The following is a 24,756-nucleotide window of genomic DNA, read 5'->3' as shown; positions in this document are numbered from 1 at the left end:
GCGCCAGGGCCCCAGACCCCGCCGGGAGCAGAGGGGCCTCACCGCCAGGTGGGGGCCTGTCCCAGCTGTCAGCACCCATGATGGATGAGGAGCGGGGCAGGGAGCAGGCCGAGGACTGGCCTCCCGCGCAGAGGGAGGTGGGGGCTGGCCCCGGGGTCTGCCCAGGAGCCTCTGTCACTCGCAGCAGGGGGCCTGGGTGAGGGTGTTTAAAGGCTCGAGGGGTGTGTGCGCTCCCACTCTGCCAGCATCATGGGCACCCGGGCCTTCCCCGCGGCCCTCTTCCTGCTCTGCCTGACTTCTGAAAGCCTCCAGGGCGGTGAGGGCAGGCAGCTACCGGGTCTGGGCAGCTGGGGTTGGAGCTGGGGGTGTAGGAAGAGCATCGGGCCTGAGGCTGGGGCTCCAGAGCGGGAGGATTGGGTGTGTGAAGTCTGGGTTTGGGGGGCATTGGGGTATATATGCATGGGTCCTGCCCCTGGGTCCCCACTCTGAGTCAGCAATCCCTGCTCCCCAGGGCTGCCTTCATTGTCTGCTGGCCTAGGAAAAGGTGAGTGGACCCTCCGGCACTGGGGTTCAAGAAGAGGACCTGGTCTCCCCCCCCCCCCCCGCCCCGGGTCATGGTCTCTGGGGGACAGCCCCAGACGCTCCCCAGCTCTGGGATCCAGACGTGGAGCCCAGGAGAGCACAGGGTCCCTCTCTGTCTTCCTGGCAGTCAGTCTTGTCCAGGGTCAGCTCACGTGTGGAAGCACAGACCTGAGCCCTGAGGACACAGTGAGATGGGGCAGAATTTCACCTCTGGGCACGAGCACGCTGGAGCCCGGAGGAGGGGCTTGGAGCTGGGTCTGTGAGGGCAGGGATCCGGATTATAACAGGACAGGGGAGGAAATCTCTGGAACCATGGGGGCCAAAGGCCTGGAGGATGGGAGGAGAGGAGGCTGGAGCTTGGGGAGGGGAGTAGGGGGCTGGGGGTCACAAAAGGGTCTTCACTCCAGCAGCCTGTGGCATCGTGTGGGCGGGAGAAAGGGTTCCCTCCAGAGACCTCAGTGTCTGAGCTGCTGCGGAGAAACTCTGAGGGACGGGTGAGGAGGAGGACATTTCCAGGAAAGGAGGGGTCCCAGATGCTCCCGTAAGAGTGGAGGGAAGAGGCACACACCCCCCTGAGGAAGAGGGATGGGGGACCTGCCCCAGGCACAGCCCAGGCGCCCCCTCTTGGCCACCAGGCTGTCCCCCTGGTTCTGTCCTTGCTCCTCCTGTGATCAGAGTAGAAAGTGAGTCCCAGGGAGGAGGGGGTGCACTCCTGCTCTGCAGGGTGGGAGGGAACATCTGGCCCTCCTTGCCCCTCCTAGTCACCCCCTTCTCCCTGACCTTGCAGGCTTAGGGAGCCCGAATGGCTACAGACCAGGTAAAGCTGGGGGGAGGGCAGCTCGGTATCCTCCCAATGAGGCCAGAGCACCCAAGCTCCTGGTCCCTGCTGCCCCCTAGGCCCAACACACCATTTATCCCCCAGCTATGCCCCCCATGGCTGGGAGTCGGTAAAGGATGGGTAAATAGGATTAGGGGGGGGCCGCCGTCCCAGAAGCACCTGACACCCCTCAGGCAGAGACGCCCACTAAGACCCCTTCCAGCAGGTGCTCTGCTTTCCCTCCGGCACACACTGGAATCCATCAAGACTGTTGTGGTGTCATCTGACGCAGCCCCTCACAGCACGTCCCCTGGGCTTTGTGGGGGTGGGGGAGGGGGAAAGGGGCCCCTGGGCCCCTGGCCTGCTCCCTGCGTCTCCCCCAGGCTCCTGGGGCATTGAACTTCAGAGCCCTGCCCAGCCCCCACTGTCTCTCTTTCTGTCTCCCCATCTTTCTCTCACACCCCTCGCCGCTATCTGTCCTCCCAGGATTTGGGGCCAGGAATGGCCTGGGAGCCCAGCCAGGTGAGAGAGATGGGGTCTGGGGTTGGTCCTCTCCCCGCTCCCTCCCAAGCCTCAGGGATGGGGGGGTCAGTGAAGGGTTCTGGGGGGAGAGGGGGAGGTTGGGCGCCTGCAGGTTTGCTGTTTCTGGCTGGGTCCACGGATCCTGCACACCCACCCCATCTAGGACCCCAAACCCCCAGATCACTCCCCCCCCCCCCATAGGCCCTCCAGCTCAGAGTGGCTACAGCACTGGCGGAGGTGGGCTCAGAGTGTGTTTGGGGGGAACTGGGACCAGTATTCTAGGGGCATCCCTGAAATGGGGTCTCTTCAGACCCTCATGTGATCCATCTCCCTCTCAGGCGTCGGAGGGGGCACAAAACCCCACCAGCCAGGTGAGCCGCCTGCTTGTCTCCATCTGCATGCCCGACCCTGTGGCCCCGCTGTCTCTCCTCCTCGCTGACCCTCCGCCCTGTGTCCTCAGGGTTCGGGACCCGGAACGGGCATGGAGCAGGGGCCTTCCCAGGTGCCGCAGCCCAACCAGGTGAGGGGGGTGCGGGGAGAGGGCTGGGTCGGTATTAGGGGGTGCTTATCCCAGCCCCCCCACCTGGGGTGCAGCACTGGTGACTCATTGGAGGCAGAGGGAAGGACCTACGGGTTCCTGATACCTGGTTTGAGGATAGCAGAGCGGGGTAACCCCTGCTTCACCCTCACCCCAGCTGGGACCCCAAATGCCCCTGCCCTGCCTCTCAGCTCAGCATGGCCATGGAGCCCTAGGAAGAGACGGGGCCCCTGGGGTCCCCTCACATCCCGCATCTCTGTCCTCAGGCTTTGGGGGGGGCGCGAAGCCCCAGAAGCCAGGTGAGCCTCCTCCCCACGCCCCTCCCTCTGTCCGCCTCACACCGCCGGCTCCCTCCCTTGGAAGCCGCTCCTCCCCCCTCCCCCCTCTGGCTGTCTCCCCAGGATACGGAGCTGGCCCGGGCGCTGGTGCCTTCCCGGGGCCGGGGGCCCAGCCAGGTGAGGACACCGCCCCACCCTGCGGTCCAGGGAGGGAGGGGGGCAGAGCTGGGACCCGGAACCAGCAGAGGAGAGTTGGGCTCTTGGGGGAGAATGGCGGGCTCAGCCTCTGCCGCTCCTCGTCCGGCTGGGCGGGGGAATGGAGCCTCCGAGGCCCGGTGAGTGCAGAGCCAGCCCCGTCCGGCATGTGCACCCCAGTTCCTCTGTGTGCCCCAAACCTGCCCACCTCAGGCTACAGCCCCCACCCTGTGTCCCCAGGATTCGGGAGCCCAAATGGCCTGGGAACCGGCGCTTTTCCGGGGGCAGGATCCTGGCCAGGTGAGGGCCACGGGGCAGGCAGCAGAGGGGGTGGCAGGGTCACGTCTGCATTCCTGAGCGTAGGGGGGTCAGTGACCTCTGTCTGTCTCCTCCTAGGCCTGGGAGGGGGGAAACCGCAGAAGCCAGGTGAGTGGAGGCCAAGCTCTGGCACCATCAGCCTCCCAGGGCCGTTTCCTCACGGAGCTGGTCTTGGGGGGGGGGGGGGGAGAGGGGGCGGTTTCCCCCGACTCCCAGGCCCTTCTCACACGGGCTCCCTGGGAACTGCCAGCGAGGGGGGCACAGAGGTCCTGGGAGAGGACAGCACATGGGTAGCCCCCACCCTCCCTCTCCCCACAGGCCCTGCCCCTCAGAATGGTGGCCAGGGACCAGGTAGGCGATGGGGTGATGGGGTGAGAGCTGGGGGCACCCGCTTCAGTTTGGGGGGTCAAGGGCACGCCAGGCTCCTCTACCTGGTCCCCATCTCTTTCTCAGGGGTCGGAGCGGGTGTGAAACCGCCAAAGCCAGGTGAGCCCTACCCAGTGCCCAGGTCCCTGTAGTCCTGTCTTCCATCTGCCCCCTGCCCCCTGCCTCTGGCTTAAACTTAGCTCCTCCCGCTGTCTCCCAGCATTTGGCAATGGGAATAAGATGGGAGCCCAGGCCTTCCCGGGAGGCGGAGCCCAGCCAGGTGAGGACGCCTGGGCCACCCTGGGGCCCCAGGAAGGAAGAGGGTGGAGCTGGGGGGTCAGGAGGGCAGAAATAGATTTCCGTGGGGTGGGGTCCACGCGGCTCAGTGGCTCTTGGTCTTCCCCAGGCTTGGGCGGAAGCGGGAAGCAGCAGCCACCAGGTGAGCGAGTGAGCCCGCCTGCCTGGCCACCTTCTGGATTCTGTCCCTCCCCATCCCAGACCCCTCCTCACACTGCCGCTCCCGCCGGGATCTGGCCCACTGGCTACGCGTCTAGGGGAGGGAGCTCACAGCTCCTTAACCCTGGCTCCCAGCAGAGGGGCTCATTCCCTTCACTCACCTGAGCCAGGCCCGGCTGGGCACAGCGGACACCTCGGTCAGCCTGCACTGAGCTGGGGACTCCTGGGCTGAGCCACAGGCCCAGAGCCATCTCGAGGACGGTGGTCAGGACTGATGGGGTGGAGCACTCATGGGAGCTGGAAAGGGAGAAGCAGATCCTGAGGCTGGAAGGGAGCTGGAGGCCTGGGGTTAAGCAGAGAGTGAAAACCCCAGCTCTGGCCCTGACTGGTTTGGCTCAGTGGGTAGAGTGTTGGTCTGTGGACTCAAGGGTCCCAGGTTCAATTCCGGTCAAGGGCACATGACTTGGTTGCAGGCACATCCCCAGTGGGGGTTGTGCAGGAGGCAGCTGATCAGTGTTTCTCCTATTGATGTAAAAAAAAAATCAATAAAATATACTAAAAGAAAATAAAAACCCCAGCTCCGGGAGGCTGATGCTCCTAACCCTGGGCCCCTGGACGTCTGGCCTCAAAGCAAGAAGCAGCGGGAGTTAGCACCTGAGAGTGGCCCCACATGGAGGGCGGCTGTGGGGAGGGGCCTGGGGCCCGTTCCTCCCTGCCTCGGTCCCCCTAGTCCTTCCCTGACACAGGACACAGGCCCCACAGTCACCCGCCGCTTTGTGAGTCTGGCCAGGCTGCATGGAGGGCAGGCCAGGGAGGCTGGGGCCATTTCCCCGCCAGCAGCGCCCAGCTCTTCTGTGTCCCCTCCCCCCAGCAGGTGTGGCAGCACAGAATGGCTTTGGACCAGGTAGAGGGCACAGCGGGGGTATGAGGGCGGAAGCAGGCCCAGCGGCGGGACTTCGGGGCCCCTCACCTGCTCTTCTCTCCCCCAGGCTACGGAGGGAATGGAAAGCCCCAGAAGCCAGGTGAGCCCGCTCTGTCTAATGGCTCCTTATCTGTCTGCTCCACCCAAGTCCCCGCTCTCCCCTCACCCCCTCCTGCTCTGTCTCCCCAGGACTCGGGGCCTTCCCGGGAGCCGGAGTCCAGCCAGGCAAGGCCCTGGGGCTCAGGACCAGGGGTGCTGCGGGGGGTGGGGGGTGCCTGAGCCCAGTGCTGAGGGAAGAGGAGGGGCGGGGTGGACCTACAGACTCAGGGACAGAGCCTTCTCTCCCTCAGGTCCCGGAGGACTGAAACCTCAGAAGCCAGGTGAGCCCCGCTCCGCCTCTCCCACGCGGTTTCCCACAGAAACACTCATTGAACAAATATCCAGGGGCCAGCCAGCTGCTGGAGACAGGCCCTCCCAGAGCCTGGGGCATGTGGGCAGGCGGAGGCAGACAGGAAAGGAGTGTGAATGCAACGCAGGGGCCAGGATGCCCACTAGAGGGCGCGGCGCGCTGAGAAGTGCGGACCAGGGAGGGTGCAGGCGCTGGAAAAGGCTGGGAGGCCTTGGGGCAGGAGCACTGCTGAGAGCAGGAGAGGAGGAGGAGGCCTCAAGTCCACCCTGCTGGCCGGCTGGCATGGGTCCTGGCAGTACCTACCCACCCGGACCTGGCAGCTAGCTCTGGCATTCAGGCTCTGGAAGAGGCTGGGCTCCAGGGGAAGCCGAGGATCAGGTCTGGGGTGAGCACCTAAGGGCCAGGCTCAGGGCAGAGCCTCAGGGAGCCACAGCCCCCTCTCTCCTTCCACCAGGCCCTGCAGCTCAAAACGGCTATGGACCAGGTAGGGACACCCAGAGGTTCTGGGGAGGCACAGACATGGGCTCCAATCCCTCACTGCTCCCTGGCTCTCCACAGGCTTTGGAGCAGGGGTGCAACACCCGAAGCCAGGTGAGCCTCACCCCAGTCTTTTCTCTCCACCCCCAAACCCTGAGCCCCCTCCCCTCATTCACACCCACACCTGGATCTGGATCCCCAGGATTGGGGAAAGGGAATGACACAGTCTCTGAGCCCAGCCAGGTGATACAGGGGGTGGAGGGCCGTCTATTTCTGGGTGTCTCCTGCCTCCCTCCCTCCCGGGCCTCGGAGGGGCAGGACTGGTGAATAATTGGGGGGGGGAGGGCACTAGTTGGAAGCCTCTAGGACCCCAGCTTTCTGACTTGGCCTAAGAGGGGGCACCTTTTCCTCCACCTCAGCCAGACCCCCGGGCCCTCAGCTCACCCCCCCTTCCCCCCAGGCCCAGCCCCCCAGAACGGCTTTGGAGCAGGTAGGAGGGAGCGGGTGGGCACCCGGGGAGGCCCTGGAGGGGCTCTGAGTCCCTCAGCTGCTCCCCATCCTTTCCAGGCTTTGGGGGAGGCATGAAGCCCCAGAAGCCAGGTGAGGCCTCAGTGGTCCTGTCCCCGTTCCTGTGCCCTCTGAAGCCAGAGCCCCGCTCACACTGCTGTCCCTCCAGGCTGTGCAGCCAGCGGGGCCTTCTCTGGGGCAGGAGCCCAGGCTCCGTAGAGGGAGAGGGGGTTAGGGACTGGGGTGGGGAAGGCAGTGAACTAGGTGTCCTGAGATGGGGTGTTGGCCTGTGGCCTGCAGAAACCAAGTAAGGATAAGACCCCACACACCCTTGGCTCTTCTCTGAGGCTGCCTGACTCTGTCCTGAATCTACTGCCATCCTGCCCTCCTCATTTCTGTCAGTTTTACTCTCTCACCACCCTTCTCAGCACTAATGCATGGAGCGGGGTCTCACACTTCCAAGGGGGACCCTCCCTGCTTCAGGGGTGAAGGGTGTCAGGGGGCCAAGGACCCGGGGAGAGAAGTGGGAGGCAAGACCAGGGGACCCCAGGGCTGGCCTCAGCCCCTCAGCCCCTCAGCCCCTCTGCCCCTCAGCCCACAGCCAGCTTGATCACCCCTACCTTCTCCCCACAGGCCCTGCAGCTCAGAATGGCCATGCACCAGGTAGGGGTGGGCCGGGGCTCTGGGGAGGCACAGGGATGGGTCTGGGGCCCCTCACTGCTGCCTGTCTCTCCACAGGCTTTGGAGCGGGTGTGAAACCCCAGAAGCCAGGTGAGCCTCACCCCAGTCTTTTCTCTCTCCACCCCCAAACCCTGAGCCCCCTCCCCTCATTCACACCCACACCTGGATCTGGATCCCCAGGATTCAGAAAAGGGAAAGGGCACAGTCTCCCAGCCCAGCCAGGTGATATTAGGGGGCGAGGGACGAGGGTTAGGGTCTATGTCTGGGTGTCTCCTGCCTCCCTCCCTCCCGGGCCTCGAGGGGCAGGACTGGTGAATAATTGGGGGGCACTAGTTGGAAGCCTCTAGGACCCCAGCTTTCTGACTTGGCCTAAGAGGGGGAACCTTTCCCTCCACCTCAGCCAGACCCCCGGGCCCTCAGCTCACCCTCCCTTCCCCCCAGGCCCAGCCCCCCAGAACGGCTTTGGAGCAGGTAGGAGGGAGCGGGTGGGCACCCGGGAGGCCCTGGAGGGGCTCTGAGTCCCTCAGCTGCTCCCGTCCTTTCCAGGCTTTGGGGGAGGCATGAAGCCCCAGAAGCCAGGTGAGGCCCCCCACACCCCGGCCTCCTCTCTGAGGCTGCCTGACTGTCCTGCTCCTCTGACCCCTCCACACAGCGCCCCTCACGCCCCCTGTGTTTCCTCCCCAGGATATGGTCCTGAGGGGTTGGGGGAGGGGAGACAGGAGCAAGGACTGGGAGCCTGGCAGGGGCTGTCACCTCTCTGCCTCCCAGGCCTGGAGAGGGGTGTGCCAGTCCTGGGCCAGGGGAGGGACAGCCATCCTGTCCTCCCCATTTTTTATTGTAAATAAATCTTTATTGTTCAGATTATTACAAATGTTCCTCTTTCCCTCCACCCCCCCTAATTGCTCCCCTCCACCAGGTTCCCATTTCACCCTCTGCCCTTTTCCCACCCCATATTGTCCTCATCCATAGGTGCACAGTTTTTGTTCAGTCTCTTCCCACACACCCCTCTCCCCTTATCTCTGAGAATCGTCAGTCCACTCCCCTTCCATACCTCTGATTCTGTTATATTCAACAGTTAATATTGTTCATTAGGTTTTTTAATTCTCTTGGCTTTTAGTTTCACTTGTTGATAGTTACGAATTTGTTGATCATAATTTTTATCTTTATCTTCTTCCTCTTCCTAAAGAACCCCCTTCAGCAATTCATATAATTTTGGTTTGGCAGTGATGAACTCCTTTAGCTTTTTTTTATTATTATTATTTGTGAAGCTTTTTATCTGGCTTTTGATTCTGAGTGATAGCTTTGCTATGTAGAGTAATTTTGGCTGTAGGTTCTTACTATTCATCACCTTGAATATTTATTGCCATTCCCATCTGGCCTGCATGGTTTCTGTTGAGAAATCAGCTGGCAATCGTATGGGTGCTCCTTTTTAGGTAACTACCTGTTTTTCTCTTGCTGCTTTTAATATTGTCTCTTTGTCTTTTGCTCTTGGAATTTTAATTATGATGTGTCTTGGTGTGGTCCTCTTTGGATTCCTTTTGTTTGGAGTTCTGTGCGCTTCCTGGACTTGTAAGTCTAATTCTTTCACCAGGTGGGGGAAGTTTTCTGTCACTATTTCTTCCATATAGGCTTTCAGTATCTTTCTCTGTCTTTTCTTCTGGGATTCCCCATAAATTCTGATGTTGGTTTGCTTGAAGTTGTCCCAGAGGTTTCTTCAACTTTCTGGATTCTCTTGTCTTCTTGCTTCTGTGGAGGAGTTTCCTCTGGCTCTTTGTGTTCCACATCTTTGACTTGATTCTTGCAATCTTCCATTCTGTGTTTAGGACTCTGTATAATATTTTTTTATTTCAGACATGTATTCTTTATTTCTAGTTGATCCCTTTTCATATCCTCAAAGGTCTCCTTTATTTTATCGGCCTTTTCTAGGAAATTCTTGAAAAACCTTATAACTGTGGTTTTGAACTCTATATCCAGTCTTTTGTCTCCATCTCTTTCGTTTGAGATCTATTTCCTTGTCTAGGCATTTTCGCTGCTTCCCAGAGTTGGTAGGATGGCTTTGTGTGTTTGGTGTCCTATATGGCCCCTCTCCAGTCACCTGAGGTAGACACTCTTGGTGCTCTCTTTGTGGACTGCGTGTACAGCCTTATTGTAGTTAAGTCTTGATTAATGTCTGTATCCCTGTGAGGAATTGACCTTTAGGTCAATTGGATGTGGGTGACAACTGTGTCTACTGTGGGATACCTTCTGTATTGGAGACAGTCTTTTTTTTTTTTTTAAATATATTTTATTGATTTTTTACAGAGAGGAAGGGAGAGAGATAAAGAGCTAGAAACATCAATGAGAGAGAGAGACATCGACCAGCCGCCTCCTGCACATCCCCCACGGGGGAAATGCCCGCAACCAATGTACATGCCCTTGACCGGAATCGAACCTGGGACCCTTCAGTCCACAGGCTGACGTTCTATCCACTGAGCCAAACCAGTTTCGGCTGGAGACAGTCTTATAGGATCAGACTTGCATAATTGCAAAAGCTTCTGAGCTCAGCTTGGATGGGGTGGAGTCTCAAGGCTGAGCTGACAGTCTTGGCTTCCCGTCAGCCCTACCCTTGTGCACTCCCCTGACTTTTTGCCTGATCATCCTGATTCCCTATGCAAGAGTGTGGGGTCCCTGGGGGCTCGCTCGGAATTGGGTTGTGTCTCTGTAGTCTGGAGCTTCTGATTCCTTCTGCTGTGGCAACTTCCGAGGTCAGACCTCTCTGTGCACACTCACTGGCCCATAACTGTGGACCCTGTCCGCTGCAGCTCCCGGCTCTCCCAGTCTCCCAATCTCTGAGTATCCAGGTACCTTTCTTACAGTCCGGACTCCACCCATAAGAGTGTGGTCTATGATGTATAAGCTGGGGTTGCGGTTCATTGCAGATGGAATTGGGGTTCAGTGCACTTGGGGGCTTCCTTTCCTCCTCCTTCCAGCCAGGCACTCGGCCACCCATCCTCTCTGCACTTGCGTCTCCCTACCTCAGCACTTTGCGGCTCCCAATCAGATACCTGAGACTCTCTCCTTCTTTCTAGTTGTAGATTTCCCACTCTACCAGCATTCCTGTGTTTTTGGATGATGTCCATTCTGATTTAAGTTGTTGTTTTGAAATTGTTGTGTGAGGCAGCAGCTTAGGTGCTTACCTAGGCCGCCATCTTGGTTCTCTCTCCTGTCCTCCTCAATTCTGTCAGCCTTGCTCTCTCACCACCTTCCTCAGCACTAATGCATGGAGCTGGGTCTCACACCTCGAAGAAGAGGGACCCTCCCTGCTTCGGGAGTGAAGGGTGTCAGGGTGTCAAAGACCATGGGGAGAGAAGTGGGAGGCAAGACCAGGGGACTCCCAGGACTGGCCTCAGCCCCTCAGCCCCTAGCCCACAGCCAGCTTGATCACCCCCACCTTCTCCCCACAGGCCCTGCAGCTCAGAATGGCCATGCACCAGGTAGGGTTGGGCTGGGGCTCTGGGGAGGCTCGGTGATGGGGTCTGGGGTCCCTCACTGCTGCCTGTCTCTCCACAGGCTTTGGAGCGGGTATGAAACCCCAGAAGCCAGGTGAGCCTCACCCCAGTCTTTTCTCTCTTCCCCCAAACCCTGAGCCCCCTCCCCTCATTCACACCCACACCTGGATCTGGATCCCCAGGATTCAGGAAAGGGAATGGCACAGTCTCTGAGCTCAGACAGGAGATTGGGGGATGAAAGGATTTTCTGCCTTCTTCCCTCCCTCCCAGGCCTTGGAGGACCAGGACTGGGGAATAATTGGGGGGCAGGGGGCACTAGTTGGAAGCCTCTAGGACCCCAGCTTTCTGACTTGGCCTAAGCGGGGGCACCTTTCCCTCCACCTCAGCCAGACCCCCGGGCCCTCAGCTCACCCTCCCTTCCCCCCAGGCCCAGCTCCCCAGAACGGCTTTGGAGCAGGTAGGAGGGGAGTGGGCTTGGTCCTGAGGGGCTGGGGGAGGGGGGACAGGAGCAAGGACTGGGGTCCTGGCAGAGGCTGTCACCTCTCTACCTCCCAGGCCTGGACAGCAGTGTGCCAGTCCTGGGCCACGGGAGGGACAGCCACTCTGTCCTCCTCATTTCTGTCAGCCTTGCTCTCACCACCTTCCTCAGCACTAATGCATGGAGCGGGTCTCAAACCTCCAAGAAGAGGGACCCTCCCTTCTCCAGTGAAGGATGTCAGGGGGCCAAAGACCACAGGGAGAGAAGTGGGAGGCAAGACGAGGGTACCCCAGGGCTGGCCTCAGCCGCTCAGCCCCTCAACCCACAGTCACCTTGATCACCCCCCACCTTCTCCCCACAGGCCCTGCAGCTCAGAATGGCCATGCACCAGGTAGGCCTGGGCTGGGGCTCTGGGGAGGCACAGGGATGGGTCTGGGGTCCCTCACTGCTGCCTGTCTCTCCACAGGCTTTGGAGCGGGTGTGAAACCCCAGAAGCCAGGTGAGCCTCACCCCACTCTTTTCTCTCCTCCCCCAAAGCCTGAGCCCCCTCCCCTCATTCACACCCACACCTGGATCTGGATCCCCAGGATTCAGGAAAGGGAATGGCACAGTTTCTGAGCCCAGCCAGGTGATACTGGGGGTGGGAGGGCCGTCTATGTCTGGGTGTCTCCTGCCTCCCCCCTCCCACCTGGGCCTCGGATGGGCAGGGCTGGTGAATAATTGAGGGGGCACTAGGTTAAGGTACCAGATGTCCCGCCTTTGGCGAGACAGTCCTGAATTTGAACAATTTGTCCCGGGTTCCACGGCATTTTTAAAAAGTCCCGATTTTTGGAAAGAATGCATGACAAGCTGGGGAATGACAGGAGAATGGAAAGGGAATATATGGTTTTTGGCGGCCATGTGGCTATTTAGCCAGGATACGAGTTTTATATTATTTTTGTTAATTTTATAATGTTAAACTTTAATAATAACAAATAATTGTTGAGAACTGATTATGGAGAACTGCTTATCAAAGTTTGCATTGTTGATCAGTTGTTAGAATTCGAACACCATTGTTTGGACTGAATGAACAAGGGCATTTTTTGGGATTGGCAACGACGAAAACATTTTGTATCTGTCTCTCAGACGATGCACATCGTACTGCATGCTAGTAAGCTAGTTAAACAAGTGATGTCATTACAAATCAGCTATTCAGATAAGTTAGGTTATTTATTTATTTATTTATTTCACAAATACATAAATTATCTTGAATTTAGCAGACAGTACTCGTATTATTTATATTTTATAGTGGGGGCAAAAAGTCTAGTGCCGGCCATGACTATACATAATTTTTATTTATTTATTATATTTGTAAATTGAACTTATGTTGAAATTTTAAAAAATATATTACAATACTTTTTTAGCATTCTATGAAAATTTTTGTTGATCCATAGAGACCAAATTTTTAATCAAGAACCCCTCCTACCCCTAGTTAATGGAGTCCCGATTCACCAATGTTAAAATCTGGTCACCTTACACTAGTTGGAAGCCTCTAGGATCCCAGCTTCTTAGAGGGAGGGGGGTTAGGGACTGGGGCAGGGGCCTGGGGTGGGGGAGGCATGAAGCCCCAGAATCCAGGTGAGAAAAAGACCCCCCCACACCCCGGCCTCCTCTCTGAGGCTGCCTGACTCTGTCCTGCTTCTCTGACCCCTCCACACAGCGCCCCTCACGCCCCCCTGTGTTTCCTCCCCAGGATATGGTCCTGGAAACGGACTGGGAGCCCCAGCAGGTGAGGGCAGTGGGCTTGGTCCTGAGGGGCTGGGGGAGGGGGGACAGGAGCGAGGGCTGGAGGCCTGGCAGAGGCTGTCACCTCTCTGCCTCCCAGGCCTGGAGCTGGGTGTGCCAGTCCTGGGCCAGGGGAGGGACAGCCATCGTGTCCTCCTCATTTCTGTCAGCCTCGCTCTCACCACCATCCTCAGCACTAATGCATGGAGCGGGTCTCACCCCTCCAAGAATGGGAACCCTCCCTGCTTTGGGAGTGAAGGGTGTCAGGGTGCCAAGTACCATAGGGAGAGAATTAGGAGGCAAGACCAGGGGACCCCAGGTCTGGCCTCAGCCCCTCAGCCCCTCAGCCCCTCAGCCCACAGCCAGCTTGATCACCCCTACCTTCTCCCCACAGGCCCTGCAGCTCAGAATGGCCATGCACCAGGTAGGGGTGGGCAGGGCTCTGGGAGGCACAGGGATGGGTCTGGGGCCCCTCACTGCTGCCTGTCTCTCCACAGGCTTTGGAGCGGGTGTGAAACCCCAGAAGCCAGGTGAGCCTCACCCCAGTCTTTTCTCTCTCCACCCCCAAAGCCTGAGCCCCTCCCCTTATTCACACCCACACCTGGATCTGGATCCCCAGGATTCAGAAAAAAGAATTGGCACAGTCTCCCAGCCCAGCCAGGTGATATTAGGGGGTGGGGTGATAGTGTATGATTTTTTTCCCTTCATTCATTCAATTATTTATTGAGCAGCTAGGGAGATACAAAGGTGTTTAAAACATGGTCTAAGAGGCGAGATATATGAACAAGTCTAGAAAAGTTCACTGAATCACAGGAAAAGAAAGCTGCATTAGGAGACTAAGTGAGATTGCTTCCAGCCTGGAAGGGGGTAGGGTCTAGTCTGCATGTCTCCTGCCTCCCTCCCTCCCGGGCCTCGAGGGGCAGGACTGGTGAATAATTGGTGGTGGTGGGGGCACTAGTTGGAAGCCTCTAGGACCCCAGCTTTCTGACTTGGCCTAAGAGGGGGCACCTTTCCCTCCACCTCAGCCAGACCCCCGGGCCCTCAGCTCACCCTCCCTTCCCCCCAGGCCCAGCCCCCCAGAACGGCTTTGGAGCAGGTAGGAGGGAGCAGGTGGGCACCCGGGGAGGCCCTGGAGGGGCTCTGAGTCCCTCAGCTGCTCCCATCCTTTCCAGGCTTTGGGGGAGGCATGAAGCCCCAGAAGCCAGGTGAGAAAAAGACCCCCCTCACACCCCGGCCTCCTCTCTGAGGCTGCCTGACTCTGTCCTGCTTCTCTGACCCCTCCACACAGCGCCCCTCACGCCCCCCTGTGTTTCCTCCCCAGGATATGGTCCTGGGAATGGACTGGGAGCCCCAGCAGGTGAGGGCGGTGGGCTTGGTCCTGAGGAGTTGGGGGTGGGGGGACAGGAGCAAGGGCTGGAGGCCTGGCAGGGGCTGTCACCTCTCCGCCTCCCAGGCCTGGAAAGGGGTTTGCCAGTCCTGGGCCAGAGGAGGGACAGCCATCGTGTCCTCCTCATTTCTTTCTTTTTTTTTCTTTCTCATTTTTTTAATTAAGATATTACCCCCTCACCCCCCACCCCCACTTCCATACATGCCCTCCCTCCCCAGCGTTTTGTGTCCATTGGTTATGCTTATATGCCGGCATAAAAGTCCTTAGGTTGATCTCTTCTCTCCCCCATATCTCCCTAACCTCCCTGCTGTAATTTGACAGTCTGTTTGTTTCTTTACTGTCTCTGTATCAATCTTTTTGTTCATCAGTTTATAATGTTCCTTATTATCCATTAATGAGTGAGATCATGTGAAATTTTTCTTTCATTGACTGGCTTATTTCACTCAGCATAATGTTCTCTGATTCCAACCAGGTTGCTGCAAATGATGAGAATTCCTTCTTTTTTATGGCAGCACAGTATTTCATTGTGTAAATGTACCATTGTTTTTTCATCCAATCATCTGCTGAAGGGCACCTAGGCTGTTTCCAAATCCTAGCTATTATAGATTGTGCTGCTATGAACATAGGGGTGCATATATACTTTCTGATTGGTGTTTCTAGTTTCCTAGGATATATTCCTAGGAGTGGGATTACTGGGTCAAATGGGAGTTCCATTTTCAATTTTTTGAGGAAACTCCATACTGTTCTCCACAGTGTGTCCTCCCCATTTCTGTCAGCCTCGCTCTCTCACAGCTTCCTCAGCCCTAATGTATGGAGCGGGGCCTCACAACTCGGAGAAGGGGGACCCTCCCTGCTTCAGGGGTGAAAGGTGTCAGGGTGCCAAGGACCCCGGAGAGAAGTGGGAGGCAAGACCAGGGGACCCCAGGGCTGGCCTCAGCCCCTCAGCCCCACAGCCCACAGCCAGCTTGATCACCCCCACCTTCTCCCCACAGGCCCTGCAGCTCAGAATGGCCATGCACCAGGTAGGGGTGGGCCGGGGCTCTGGGGAGGCTCGGTGATGGGGTCTGGGGTCCCTCACTGCTGCCTGTCTCTCCACAGGCTTTGGAGCGGGTGTGAAACCCCAGAAGCCAGGTGAGCCTCACCCCAGTCTTTTCTCTCTCCACCCCCAAACCCTGAGCCCCCTCCCCTCATTCACACCCACCCCTGGATCTGGATCCCCAAGATTCAGAAAAGGGAAAGGGCACAGTCTCCCAGCCCAGCCAGGTGATGTTAGGGGGCGAGGGACAAGGGTTAGGGTCTATGTCTGGGTGTCTCCTGCCTCCCTCCCTCCCGGGCCTCGGAGGGGCAGGACTGGTGAATAATTGGGGGGGACTAGTTGGAAGCCTCTAGGACCCCCGCTTTCTGACTTGGCCTAAGAGGGGGCACCTTTCCCTCCACCTCAGCCAGACCCCCGGGCCCTCAGCTCACCCCCCCTACCCCCAGGCCCAGCCCCCCAGAACGGCTTTGGAGCAGGTAGGAGGGAGCGGGTGGGCACCCGGGAGGCCCTGGCGGGGCTCTGAGTCCCTCAGCTGCTCCCATCCTTTCCAGGCTTTGGGGGAGGCATGAAGCCCCAGAAGCCAGGTGAGGACCCCCACACCCGGCCTCCTCTCTGAGGCTGCCTGACTGTCCTGCTCCTCTGACCCCTCCACACAGCGCCTCTCACGCCCCCTGTGTTTCCTCCCCAGGATATGGTCCTGGGAACGGACTGGGAGCCCCAGCAGGTGAGGGCAGTGGGCTTGGTCCTGAGAGGTTCTGTGGGACAGGAGCAAGGGCTGGGGTCCTGGCAGAGGCTGTCACCTCTCTACCTCCCATGCCTGGAGAGGGGTGTGCCAGTCCTGGGCCCGGGGAGGAACAGCCATCCTGTCCTCCTCATTTCTGTCAGCCTCACTCTCACCACCTCCCTCAGCACTAATGCATGGAGCAGGTCTCACCCCTCCAAGAAGAGGGACCCTCCCTGCTTTGGGAGTGAAGGGTGTGAAGGCACCAAGGACCACGGGGAGAGAAGTGGGAGCAAGACCAGGGTACCCTAGGGCTGGCCTCAGCCGCTCATCCCCTCAACCCACAGTCACCTTGATCACCCCCCACCTTCTCCCCACAGGCCCTGCAGCTCAGAATGGCCATGCACCAGGTAGGCCTGGGCCGGGGCTCTGGGGAGGCACAGGGATGGGGTCTGGGGTCCCTCACTGCTGCCTGTCTCTCCACAGGCTTTGGAGCGGGTGTGAAACCCCAGAAGCCAGGTGAGCCTCTCCCCTGCCTGTCTTTCTTCTTTCTCTACCTCTTCAAAACTCAGAGCTCCTGGCACCTACTCACACCCCAGTTAGATATTGATAGCTCCCCTGTCCTCCTATTCCTCCCACCCCCCTTGGCCTGGTTCCAGAATGGGCTGGGAGCCTCGCTGGGTACGACTGGTGGGGTCTGAGGTGGCATCCGCATCTGGGTGTCCTCTCCCTCTCCCTCCAGGCCTTTGAGGGGCCGGATTGGTGAATGATTAAAAGGTCAGGGACAACCTCCATGTTCCCAGGTTCCGGCTTGGCTCCCTGCCAGCCTTCACCCCAAGCCTCCTGTCCATCCTTCCTGCTCCTCTGGCCCCTGCTCAGGATGGTGCAAACAGCTGGGTCCTGAGGGGCTGGGAGAGGCTGGAAAGGAGGAGAGGAGGGGCCCGTGTAGGGAGGATGTGTCCTCACCCCGATCCAGTTCTCAGGGTCCTCTCATGGGCCCCACCGGACCTGGAGCACTCAGGGTTGGCCATTGAAGGGAGGTGGCAGGAGGCAGGAGAGACCCTAGGGCTCCCGCCTGTCCCTCTCCTGTCCCCACAGGCCCTGCGGCTCCCATCAGCCCCGGACCAGGTAGTGGAGAGGGCCCTGGGGAGCCTCATGCTGAGTCCTAGAGGAGACGCCGTGGGTGGGCGGGGGGACCTCACCTGCTCCCATCTCTTCTCTAGGCGGCGGTGAGGGCATGCAGCCTCAGAAGCCAGGTAAACCCTTTCTTTTTATCCACACTGTGATGCTGCGATTTATGGTAAGAAATATACACTTGGCCAAAACCATTTTGGCTCAGTGGATAGAGCGTCGGCTTTCAGACTGAAAATTCCCAGGCTCAATTCTGGTCAAGGGCACGTACCTTGGTTGGGGACACATCCCCAGTAGGAGGTGTGCTGGAGGCAGCTGGTCGATGTTTCTGTCTCATCGATGTTTCTAACTCTCTGTCCCTCTCCCTTCCTCTCTGTAAAAGATCAATAAAATATGTGAAAGAAAGAAAGAAAGAAAGAAAGAAAGAAAGAAAGAAAGAAAGAAAGAAAGAAAGAAAGAAAGAAATATGCATTTGGTCTTCTCCCATTCCTGGCACAGAGTTGGCTCTCAAAAGCCTTGGAATTTCCTAAATTCTTTTGCTGTTCATGAGGCGACTTTTGGAAAGCCCCCAGGTCACCTGAGGGTGGGGACTGGTTGCCGCCTTGTGATTGGAGGGCTGCAACTTTTAATCCCGCCCCTTTACTTCCGGGAGGAGGCGGTGCTGGAGACTGAGTTCAGTCACCATCCGCCAATGACTTAACCCATCGTACCTGTGTACTGAAGCCTCAGTAAAATCCCCAAGGGCGGGGTTGGGAGAGTTCCCTCCAGTGGGGGAAGCGGGTGGGGTGGAGGGAAGGGTGATGGGCTGGAGCATGGGCGCTCCAATGCCTTCTCACATACAGACCTTACCTGCATATTCTGCTCACCGGGCTGTTTCGGAACTGTATCCCTTCATAATAGGCCTGTGGTCTGGGACCTGTTTTCCTCAGTTCTGGAAGACACTCTAGAAAGTTAATTGAACCCAAAGAGGGGTCATCGGAACTTCTGACTTATATAGCTGGTGGGTCAGAAGCACAGATGACAGCCTGGAGGAGCATCTGGCACCGGAAGTGGGAGGAGCAGTATTGTGGGACTGCGCCTGTCTCCAGAGACGTGTCAGGATTTTAAGACACCCAGCTGGTCCCTGGAAATCGCTGGGTGATGTTGGAAACACCCCCAGATTTAAAATTAGTGTCCGGATTGGACCCCCCTTCTCTTTACCCCCAGAAACTATCTATTCCCTCACTAACTGGTTTGGCTCAGTGGATAGAGCATCGGCTTACAGACTCTGGACTCAAGGGTCCCAGGTTCGATTCCAGTGAAGGGCATATACTTTGGTTGCAGGCACATACCCAGTAGGGAGTGTTCAGGAGGCAGCTGATTGATGATTCTAACTCTCTTTCCCTCTCCCTTCCCCTCTGTAAAAAAAAAAAAATCAATAAAGAATATTTTTTAAAAATATTTTATTGATTTTTTACAGAGAGGATGGGAGAAGGATAGAGAGTTAGAAACGTCGATGAGAGAAACACCGACCAGCTGCCTCCTGCACACCCCACACCGGAGATGTGCCTGCAACCAATATACATGCCCTTGATGGAAATCGAACCTGGGATCTTTCAGTCCACAGACCGACGCTCTATCCACTGACCCAAACCGGTTTCGGCAATAAAGAATATTTTTTAAAAATAAAAATAATAAAAAAAGAAATTGTTCCCTGCATCTGTGACCCCTCAAAACTCCTGCCTGTCTCCCCGTTTACAGAAATGTGCTGGGAGCTGGAAGGAGCCTTCCCGAGGGAAGGGGCCCAGCCAGATGAGAGAGGCAGGGCAGGCACGGAGTTCTGGGAGGCGGAGGGAAGAGGTGTCACAGGGTCCCATGGGGCAAAGAGAAGGGGCAGAATGGCGTCCACCTGTCACTCAGCCTCCGTCTGTCTCTCCCCAGGCCTCGCAGGGGGCATGAGCCCTCCAAAGCCAGGTGAGCCCCCCCTGCCCCCCTCACCTCCACCTGAAGCCTCCCCCCTCCCAGGCCCCAGCCCTCATGCCCGCTCTCCCTCCAGGATACACTCCGGGAAATGGGCCCCCTCCTGGTGAGCACAGCCAGGGTCTCGGGATCAGGTAGGGAGGGTCACCCTGGGGAGGCGCTGTCCCCTCTGAAGCTGCCTCATTTCTCCTGCAGGCCAGGAAGCGGGTGTGAAACCTCAGAAGCCAGGCAAGTGCGAGAGCCCCTGTCTCTGTCCTGTGCCTTCTCCTCTCTCTCCTTCCGGCCCCCGGCCCCTAAACACCCCTCACGCCCCTGCTTTTCCTCTCCTCAGGATATGGCAGCAGAAACGGGCTGGGCGCCCAGGCAGGTGAGGCCCCAGGAGCTGGAGGGTGGGCTCAAAGGCCTTGGGGCGAGGTGGGCAAATAGCAGAAACCATGCTAGGGGGCTGGGTCACTCGGTCCCCGGAGCAGGTTGTGAGCCACAGGAACCGGCCTTTTTCTGGCCTGGCCAATGGTCCCCCCGCCCCAGAAGCTACTGCAGGCCCGTGGACTGGCCAGACCCAGACAAGGCTGGGCCCACTGCCCTCTCCCTCCTCCCATCCAGGTCCCTGCCATGGGAAGGCTCCGCCATTGCTTCACCCCAGGCTTCCCACTCCGGGAGGCCCTGCTGATGGAGCAGGTGGCTGGGGCTCCAAGCCCCAGCCCGCTGCCCCGGGGCAGAATGGCAGGTTCCCAGGTCAGTGTGGCGTGGGTTGCAATGGGAGGCAGGGGGTGTATCTGGTCCCAGGAGGGGCTGGGCTGGCTGGGCTGCTCAGAAGCCCCCACACCTGTTCTTCAGCTGAGACTGAGGCTTGTGAGCCGACTGAGGAGAAGCCTGAACTCGGGCTCTGAGACCCCTGCGACCCCCACTATGGCAGCTCCCCCACGCCCCTGTCCCCCTGTCCCGACCTGCCGGGCCCTGGGCTCACTCGGTCTCCTGGCTCTCCTCCCAGCACCGACGCCAGCCTTCCCGTGGGGACTGAAGCCTCAGAAAGCAGGTGTGCGTCCACTTGCCTCTGTCCCCGTCCAGGTCAGGCTCACTCCCCATGACCCTGTTCCCAGGCTGCTCAGCTGTTCCGGCCAGGAAGGTCCCTTTGGAGTCTGCCCTCCTCCTCTCGTGCTGCTTTCTAAACGCAGTTATCCCGATTCCTCTCCCTGAGGGTAGAAGGAGTCCCTTCTTCCTCCTCAGAGTCCCTAAGATCCATCCTTGGGAAAGTGTGGGTCCTCCCCCTCACCTCAGTTCTCTCCCCAGCGTTCCGCCCCTCAAATGGCTACGGACCCGGAGCAGGACTGGGTGAGGAGGCCTCGTCGGCATTCTTTTTTTAAAAATTTACTTATTGATAAAGGTGTTACATATGTGTCCTTATTCTCCCATTACTCCCCCTATCCCCCCCACTCATGCCCTCACCCCCCTGTTGTCTGTGTCCGTTGGTTACCCGTGGTGGGCAAACTCATGCGTCCACAGAGCCACATATCAACGGCACAACGATTGAAATTCCTTTTGAGAGCCAAATTTTTTAAACGTAAACTTCTTCTAACGCCACTTCTTCCAAATAGACTCGCCCAGGCCGTGGTATTTTGTGGAAGAGCCACACTCAAGGGGCCAAAGAGCCGCATGTGACTTGCGAGCCACAGTTTGCCGACCACGGGGCTTGGCTTCTATGCATGCATGCACATCTGAATTCTTCTTCCTCCCACCCCACACCCACCCTTGTGGCCATTTCTGACCCCATCTCTGACCCCTGTTTCCTCTCCTCTAGGCTTTGGTGGTGGCCTCAAACCTCAGACAGTTGGTGAGTTTCTCTCCCCCCCATGCCCATCCCGGGCCCTCATCTTGGGCCCAACCTGGCACCTCCTTCATGATGAGCCCTCCTGGTCGCTGTCTCTGTCATGTCTGTCTCTTCCCTTACTCACCCAGCTCACGTTTACTATGCTTTGGGCTGCGATGGTGGCCAGAAGCAGGCGCGATCCTATTTCAGGGGAGGGTGGGGTGACAGACGGAGGCCCGGAGGGAAGGGACGGGCCTGGAGGGGAGTCAGGGAAGGCTCCCAGGAGCTGAGCAGGGTTAGTTTGCTGAGGGTGGGGGGATGTCACCCCTCTAGGGGACCTCCGTGTGAGTCAGTCTGTCTCTCCAGGAGCTGGTCACCATAGCTTCCCCACTGCCGTCCACCCACCCCCACCCAGCCCCTCTCCGTCTGTCTCCTGCAGGTCTCACTTACGGGACCCGCGGCCTGGGCTCCGGGGTCTTCACCGGGGCCCTCCTGCAGCCAGGTGCGGGGGGGGGGGGGCCTGGGAGGTTGGAGGGGCTCCTGGCTCAGGGGCTGCTCATGCCTCTGGCCTCTTCCCTCCTCAGGGTTCCCCGGGGCCGATGGCTTCAGAGACCGTGAGTTGGATCCGGGGGGCAGAGTGCAGGCAGGGGGTGAGGGGAAGGGACCCCAAGGTCTGGTTAGGAATGAACCACATGGGCCTCGCAGGGTACAGCGAAGAAGCGCTGGTGTACCCTGAAGCTGCAGCTCCAGCCTCTGAAGGAAACGGTGAGAAATGAGAGTTCAGGGAGCAGAGTGAACCCTGGAAAGGGCTGCCGGGGGTGGGGTGGGGGGCTCTGAGGCCCCGGGAGGACTGGGGCATTCTGGGTGTTCCGGTTCAGTGGCCAGTGGTTCCCACAGAAGCGCTCCTCCTGCAGGTCAGACTGAGGCTTTGCGGGGCTCTCCCTGGCCCTCCCTCCAGCCTTGGGGGGCTGCCTGGAACCCCGGATATGAGGCCGGAGGTGCATATCCAGGGCTCGAAAGCCAGCCAGGTAATGGGGTGTGTGGAAGAACATTGAGGGGGGTGGGGGTGGCTGTAGTTCCTGAGCCCAGGCCCACCCCATAGCCCTATGGCGATGGGGGGACATTCATGGTGGAGGAAGATGAGGGGACCGGGATGAATGGGACTGGAGGAGGAGAGGCAGAGCAGGGGCCCTGAGCCTGGAACCTGGACTAAGAGGAGGTGACAGAGCAGACCAAGCAGTGCTCCTCCCTTCCGTCCCTCTCTCCAGGGCCCTATGAGCGGCTGAGGCCGGAGCCGGGCCCCAGACCCTTTGGTGAGTGGGGTTCTCCCAGGCCTGGGATGAAGCTGCGGGGAGCTCTGGAAAGTTCTGTGACCCGGGTCCCGGGCTTGATTGTACCTTAGGAGGCGCTGAGGTGCGGCGAGGCAGCAGTGTCCCGCTGGACAACGGCTATGGAGGTGAGGGGGCACATGGCCCTGTCCCCGCTCCCCATGCCACCACTGCCACCCTTTCAAAGCCCCAGCTCCGGGAGGGATGCCAGCCCCTCAGACCCCCTGGAGTCCGCTGAGAGACCAGCCTCAGAGACCAGAGGAGGGGGGGCTCGTTGCCCCCAGGCGGAGAGGTGGGGGCACCTCACCACAGCTCTGCCCCACCTCTTCCCAGGCCACTGCCCTTTTGGGATGTGCTGAGCCCCTGAGCTGATCCTCGGTCATCCTGAGAGCCTCTGGACCAGAGCCCGGTCTGCTTGGCAAGGACGGCCAGGCCTTGGGCCTGTCCCTGGCTGGGGGTCTGCTGCGGGCTGGAAGGATTAATAAAGGCGATGTGCTTCTGTTTGCCTGTGTGTGCCATGGTGAGGGGGTGGGATTGGCTGCCTGGGGTTAGAGCCCCCTGGGCCTACAGTCTCCACTTTGCACCTCATTCATTCACTCACTCATTCATTCATTCATTCATTCATTCATTCATTTATTCGGCAAGCTGTGTGGCTGTGTGCTCCGGGCTTTGCTCTGATGGGAGAGACCAAGAGAGCAGAACAGACTCAGGCCTGCCTTTGGGGAGGGGCCATCCCTTGACAACAATCTATTGGGGGAGCCACATCCCTGTTAGGGAGCTTGTGTATTACTTGTGTCTTACTTTATAACAATTTATTAAACTAAAACCTCATTTTCCTTAAGGCTTGACACTGGCTTCTGGACATCATTTTACTGATTAATCGTATAATTTGGATATAAAATTCACTTTCACATTCTTTGATTGATGTTCCATTATATTATAAATCTGACATGTTGGTGTTCTCCTAAAATATTTTACTTGCCGTACAACTCTGATTAATTCAGTTCCCTTAGGTATTTCATACTATTATTTACAGTTAATCTACTTGATGGAGGGTGGGGCGAATCTAATCAGTAACATCTTCCTAAGCACTCCTGTGAATAAACGAGACACTTGTTATCTCAGATTACGGAATGTTTTCAAACATCTTACAAAGCCAGTTACTAATCCACTATCCGCGTCAGCACTACTGGATCACTTCAGTTTCTCATCTCGTGATTACACATTGACTCACCCAGGAAGGCAGCGCAGGTTACTCTCCGAGGCTGGGTCTGGAATGGAGGCTGGGAATCGACCCTCTATTCTGAACTTTGACCCAGTTACAGGATCATTCTCTATGAGCCTCTGTGTTCTGAGTCTTTCCAAACCCACACCTCTTCTTGCAACCTGGTGAAGTTTTAACTGAAGAATTCAAGTTGGGCCCTGACTGGTTTGGCTCAATGGATAGAGCGTCGGCCTGCGGACTGAAAGGTCCCAGGTTCGATTCCGGTCAAGGGCGCATGTACCTTGGTTGTGGGCACATCCCCAGTGGGGGCTGTGCAGTAGGCAGCTGATTGATATTTTTCTCTCATAGATGTTTCTAACTCTCTATCCCTTTCCCTTCCTCTGTAAAAATCAATAAAATATATTTATAAAAAAAAAAAAAATTCAAATTAGCCCAACCAGCATGGTTCAGTGGTTGAGCATCGACCTAAGAACCAGGAGGTCACAGGTCATGACTAGATTGAGGGCTCAGTCCCCAGCGGCACCCGATCCACATTTCGCTCTCATATTGATGTTTCTTTCTGTCTCTCCTTGTCCCTTCCTCTCTCTCTAGAAGTCAATAATATTTTTTAAAAGAGAAAAAAATGAATTCAAGTTGAATAGAGTTGATGGGATGTGGCACTCTAGGAGGAACTTAGTTCATCTTTACGGCCTGGTTTACCATAACTTAGGGGAGATCAAATGTTACCGCAGGATGCACAACATTTTGGGGATCAACCTTTGGGAGATTCTGTAAACATTGTTGGAATCCCAGCCTAATTCCCCTCATTTGATTTTGCTGTATTTGAGAATCATTATAGACTTTTGCTTTTTCACAGAACTACTGATTCTTTAAAATACCCAAAATGTCTCCTCATATATCGCTCTTCCCTGAGGTAAGGAATAAACCACATCATCTCTTTCCTGGAGAACAGGATTAGGAGCCAACACCTGGGCACAGGGCCACTGAGCAGGCTGTCTCGGAGGGCAGTACCCACCTAGAAATGTCCTAATATTATAAAGGTTTTTATATAAGTAAATTGACCATTCTTTTTTTTTTTTTTTAATGATTTTCACCCATGTCATCTACTATTCTTAGCAATATTAACAAATGCTACATGTCAATCAAGCTTTGCTATTGAATTAATATAGTTTTAATTTAAAAAAATCCTCACCAGAGGATATGTTTTTCATTGATTCCAGAGAGAGAGGAAAGGAGGAAAGAGAGAGAAATTTGACTGCCTCCTATATGCATCCGACTAGGGATCAAACCCACAACCTGGTGTATGCCCTGATCAGGAATTGAACCCTATGTGGTCGATGCTCTAACGGAAATCTAATCAGTAA

General features: G+C 57.3%; 1 protein-coding gene across 1 annotated transcript; it reads left to right on the top strand.

Annotated features, from left to right (window-relative positions):
- Positions 1–249: 249 nt before the first annotated feature.
- Positions 250–22,651, top strand: GREP1 (glycine rich extracellular protein 1; the record flags this gene model as incomplete). The annotated part of the gene is made up of 57 exons (XM_084882134.1): positions 250–316; positions 512–544; positions 1,370–1,399; positions 1,886–1,921; positions 2,260–2,292; positions 2,382–2,441; positions 2,726–2,758; positions 3,173–3,232; positions 3,329–3,358; positions 3,569–3,601; positions 3,704–3,736; positions 3,837–3,896; positions 4,023–4,055; positions 4,944–4,976; positions 5,062–5,094; positions 5,184–5,246; positions 5,345–5,374; positions 5,858–5,887; positions 5,962–5,994; positions 6,341–6,370; positions 6,448–6,480; positions 7,021–7,050; positions 7,126–7,158; positions 7,510–7,539; positions 7,615–7,647; positions 11,396–11,425; positions 11,501–11,533; positions 12,767–12,802; positions 13,193–13,222; positions 13,296–13,328; positions 13,865–13,894; positions 13,971–14,003; positions 14,120–14,155; positions 15,178–15,207; positions 15,284–15,316; positions 15,668–15,697; positions 15,773–15,805; positions 15,910–15,945; positions 16,323–16,352; positions 16,429–16,461; positions 17,041–17,070; positions 17,166–17,198; positions 18,994–19,026; positions 19,109–19,138; positions 19,228–19,260; positions 19,364–19,399; positions 19,636–19,767; positions 20,024–20,068; positions 20,323–20,364; positions 20,831–20,863; positions 21,279–21,341; positions 21,424–21,453; positions 21,545–21,604; positions 21,754–21,867; positions 22,108–22,152; positions 22,242–22,295; positions 22,501–22,651. The coding sequence occupies 57 exons, from the start codon at positions 250–252 to the stop codon at positions 22,524–22,526; spliced, it is 2,277 nt and encodes a 758-aa protein (XP_084738260.1). The 3' UTR covers positions 22,527–22,651.
- Positions 22,652–24,756: the final 2,105 nt, after the last annotated feature.

Source organism: Pipistrellus hanaki (assembly GCF_964339955.1).
Source record: "Pipistrellus hanaki genome assembly, chromosome: 4".
Lineage (NCBI taxonomy): Eukaryota > Metazoa > Chordata > Mammalia > Chiroptera > Vespertilionidae > Pipistrellus > Pipistrellus hanaki.
This window is presented reverse-complemented; position numbering and strand designations above follow the sequence as displayed.